The sequence below is a fragment of the Arachis ipaensis genome, chromosome B05, assembly GCF_000816755.2.
Source record: "Arachis ipaensis cultivar K30076 chromosome B05, Araip1.1, whole genome shotgun sequence".
In the NCBI taxonomy this organism is placed as follows: Eukaryota; Viridiplantae; Streptophyta; class Magnoliopsida; order Fabales; family Fabaceae; genus Arachis; species Arachis ipaensis.
Genome location: NC_029789.2, coordinates 65,175,207 through 65,179,217, shown reverse-complemented (window position 1 = coordinate 65,179,217; position 4,011 = coordinate 65,175,207). Strand labels below are relative to the sequence as shown.

Genomic DNA, 4,011 nt, shown 5'->3' with positions numbered 1-4,011 from the left:
GACATAGAGGAGCTCAAAAGCACCATTGGTTCTTCAAGAAGAGGAAGACGCCACCCTCACTAAGGTGGACTCATTCCTTAATTTCTTTGTCTATTTATTTTACTGTTTTTTTTTACTATGCTTTATGTTTTATTTATGTTTAGACAGTGCCACAATATGTCTCTCCTCTCAGTTTCAGGGACACACCTCCTAATCATCCCATCTGGACATCTTTTAAACAAAAATGGTTCATCCCACAAAAACTTCCTTGCTTCATTGAGTAGCTTTTTCACTTGTTGCTTGGAAAATTTTTGAGGTACCTTCCTTCCCACCTTGTAGTTTGTTATGTCAGCAAACCAAGGTGCTTGCTGAACTTGGAAAAGGTGCTCATCAGGGAATTTTTCATACACTTGCTGTGGTATATCTTGATTGGCTTCTTGTGGCACTCTTGATAAATGATATGCTACTTGATTCTCACTCCCCTTCCTATCTCTCACTTCAATGTCGAATTCTTGTAGCAGCAGCACCCACCTAATAAGCCTTGGCTTTGAATCCTGTTTAGACATTAGATACTTGAGAGCAGCATGGTCAGTATATACTATAACCTTTGAACCAATCAAATATTGTCTAAACTTATCAAATGCATATACAATTGCCGAAAGCTCTTTCTTAGTGGTGGTATAATTTTTCTATGTTTCATTTAACACCTTGCTAGCATAATATATGACATGGTGCAGCTTGTCTTTCTTTTGCCCCAACACAGCACCAATTGCAAAGTCACTTGCATCACACATAAGTTCAAAAGGTAGTTTCCAATTAGGGGGTGTGATAATTGGTGCTGTATTGAGTTTTCTCTTTAAAGTTTGAAAGGCATGCTTGCAACTGTCATAAAAAATAAAAGGGCTATCAATCATTAGCAAATTGCTCAATGGTTTTGGTATTTTTGAAAAATCTTTGATGGACCTCCTGTAAAAGCCAGCATGCCCTAGAAAACTCCTTACTGTTTTCACATTAATAGGTATAGGAAGCTTTTCAATGATTTCTATTTTAGCTTTATCAACTTCTATACCTTTGCTTGACACTTTATGCCCAAGAACTATCCCTTCGGGAACCATGAAATGGCATTTCTCCCAATTCAATACCAGGTTAGTTTCTTGGCATCTTTTCAAAATAAGAGTTAAATGATGCAAGCAAGTGTCAAATGAATTGCCAAAGACAGAAAAATCATCCATGAATACTTCTAAAAATTTTTCCACCATATCAGAGAAAATGGAAAGCATACACCTTTAAAAGGTGGCTGGGGCATTGCATAGCCCAAATGGCATTCTCCTATAAAAGAAATCTCCAAATGGACATGTGAAGGAAGTATTTTCTTGATCCTTGGGGTCTACCACTATTTGATTGTACCTAGAGTACCAATCCAAGAAGCAGTAATATGCATGGCCAGCCAATCTTTCCAGCATCTGGTCAATGAATGTGAGAGAAAAGCGATCTTTCCTTGTATCATCATTCAACCTTCTATAATCTATGCATATCCTCCATCCAGTCACTGTCCTGGTGGGGATCAACTCATTCTTCTCATTGGTGATGACTGTCATTCCTCTCTTTTTTGGTACAACTTGAACCGGACTCACCCATGAGCTGTCAGAGATTGGAAAGATTATCCCAGCATTCCATAGCTTCATGACTTCTTTTTGAACCACTTCCTGCATGGCTGGGTTGAGCCTTCTTTGGGGTTGAACTACAGGTTTTGACTCTTCCTCCAATAGAATTTTATGCATGCAAATGGCAGGGCTGATGCCTTTGATATCCTCAATTGTCCAACCCAGGGCTGTCTTGTGAGCTTTTAACACTTCAATCAACTTTTTTTCTTCTTCCATGTCCAAGGAGGAGTTTATGATCACCGGCAGGGCCTCTGCTTCTCCAAGGAACACGTATTTGAGGTGAGGGGGAAGAGGCTTGAACTCCTATTTTTCCTTCTCCTTTTCATTGTCTTCAATGGAGATCTCTACCACTTCCTCTCCTTGTTCCTCTTGGTTGTCATCTTCCAGTAACTCCTCCTCCACTTCTTCTTCCTGTTGCTCATGACAATTTGCTTATAACATTTCTCCTACCAGACTTTCTATCATATCTACCTTCATGTAGTTCTCTTGCTCAGGGGGATGTTGCATTGATTTGAAAACATTGATAACCATTTGCTCATTGTGCACCCTGAATATCATTTCTCCCTTTACTACATCGATAATGGCTCTTGTTGTAGCTAGAAATGGTCTTCCCAGGATAATTGAGTTGTTTTCTTCCTCTTCTGTGTCCAGGATCACAAAGTCTGCAGGGAAGATAAACTCTCCAACCTTCACTAATAGATTTTCCACAACTCCATTGGGTGTCTTGATTGATCTATCAGCCATCACCAATGATATCCTGGTAGGTTTGACTTCTTCTATGGTAAGTTTTCTCATCATTGAGAGGGGCATCAAGTTGATACTAGCACCTAGGTCACAGAGAGCTTTCAATAATGTCATCTTGCCTATGGTGCATGAAATCACAAAGCTCCCTGGATCTTTGAGCTTTGGTGGGATACCTCTTTTTGTTGATAAGCTCTTTCAAGAACTTTGCATATAGAGGCATCTGCTCTAATGCCTCAGCAAGTGGGATATTAATCTCCAGCTTCTTAAAGACCTCAAGGAACTTGGGAAATTGTTGATCCTTGATTTCTTTATGTAGCCTTTGAGGATATGGCAGAGGAGGTGTGTAAGTCTTCTCCACTTGCTTCTTACCTTGAGATGGTTCCTCTAGTACTTGCTTCCCTTTCCTTGAATCTTGTGACTGGTCATCCTTCTCTTTAAGCTTCTCTTAAGCTTGCTTGCTTGCTGTCACCTCTTCTTCGTTGCTGACTTTCTCTTTCTTAGTTGGCCTCTTGTCATTCTCCATAGGCTTCTTGTTGGCTTCTTTGTTATTCACCAAGGTTCTTCCACTCCTCAGTTGGATGGTTTTGCATTCTTCTTTAGGATTGAAATGGTATCACTTGGGAGTGAACTTGTTGGCTTTTCAATCACTACTTGCTTGGACAATTGCCCAATCTGCCTTTCTAAGTTTCTCAATGAGGCTTCATGAATCTTGCTTATTAGTTCCTAATGCTTCATCATTTTTTCCATCAATATCTCCAAGTTAGAGATCCTTTGAGTGTCTTTTGGTTGTGAGATGTTGAAGGTGGATAATAAGGGTTCTGGTTAGTGGCTGGGTTATTGGATGGATAGTGGTTGGAATTGGGGTAGTTGTTTTGGGGTTTTCTATATGGATTGTGGTTAGTGTTTTGCTGGTTGCTGTGGTTTGTGTAAGTTGTGTTTCTTGAGTTGTTTTGGTTTAAATTTTTTCTGCCAAGACTGTTGGCTTTGATTGTGGTTATCTTCCCATCTGAGATTTGGATGGTTCTTCCAGGATAGATTGTAGGTGTCACCATAAACTTCATTTTGGCCTAAGCCTTGGTTGTGCACATATTGAATTTGTTCCTACTGCTGATCTTCTTGATTTTCTTCATTTTGCCCCCATGTGGGTGATGGTTGGCTTGTATTCACTACTACAACTTGGAGGCTATCAATCCTCTTAGCCCTTTGCTTAAATTGTTGCTGGATTTGCTGCTGCATTACCTTATTTTGAGCTAAGATGGTGTCCACACCTTCCAACTCCAAGACTCCTTTCCTTTGGGCTGGTTGGCGTTGCCTTTGATGAGCAAAAAACTATTGATTATTTGCCATTATATCAATGAGGTTTTGGGCTTCCTCTGCTGTCTTCATCAGTTGCAAAGAACCTCCTGCTACTGAATGGTCTAGTACTTCCTGAGCTTTCAGAATCAATCCTTCATAGAAGTTCTGAAGGATGTCTCATTCATTGAACATTTCGGGGGGACATTTTCTAATCAGGGTCTTGTATCTCTCTCATGCCTCATAGAGAGATTCTGCATCTATTTGTGTGAAGATTTGCACCTCTGTCTTCAATCTAATAATCCTTTGAGGTGGGTAGAACTTGGCTAGG

At 40.1% G+C, this 4,011-nt stretch overlaps 1 protein-coding gene across 1 annotated transcript; it reads right to left on the bottom strand.

The window, feature by feature from the left end:
- On the bottom strand, positions 1,947–2,501 carry LOC107640668. The gene is made up of 2 exons (XM_016344174.1): positions 2,115–2,501; positions 1,947–2,054 (listed from the first exon to the last, which is right to left on the bottom strand). The coding sequence occupies exons 1-2, from the start codon at positions 2,499–2,501 to the stop codon at positions 1,947–1,949; spliced, it is 495 nt and encodes a 164-aa protein (XP_016199660.1).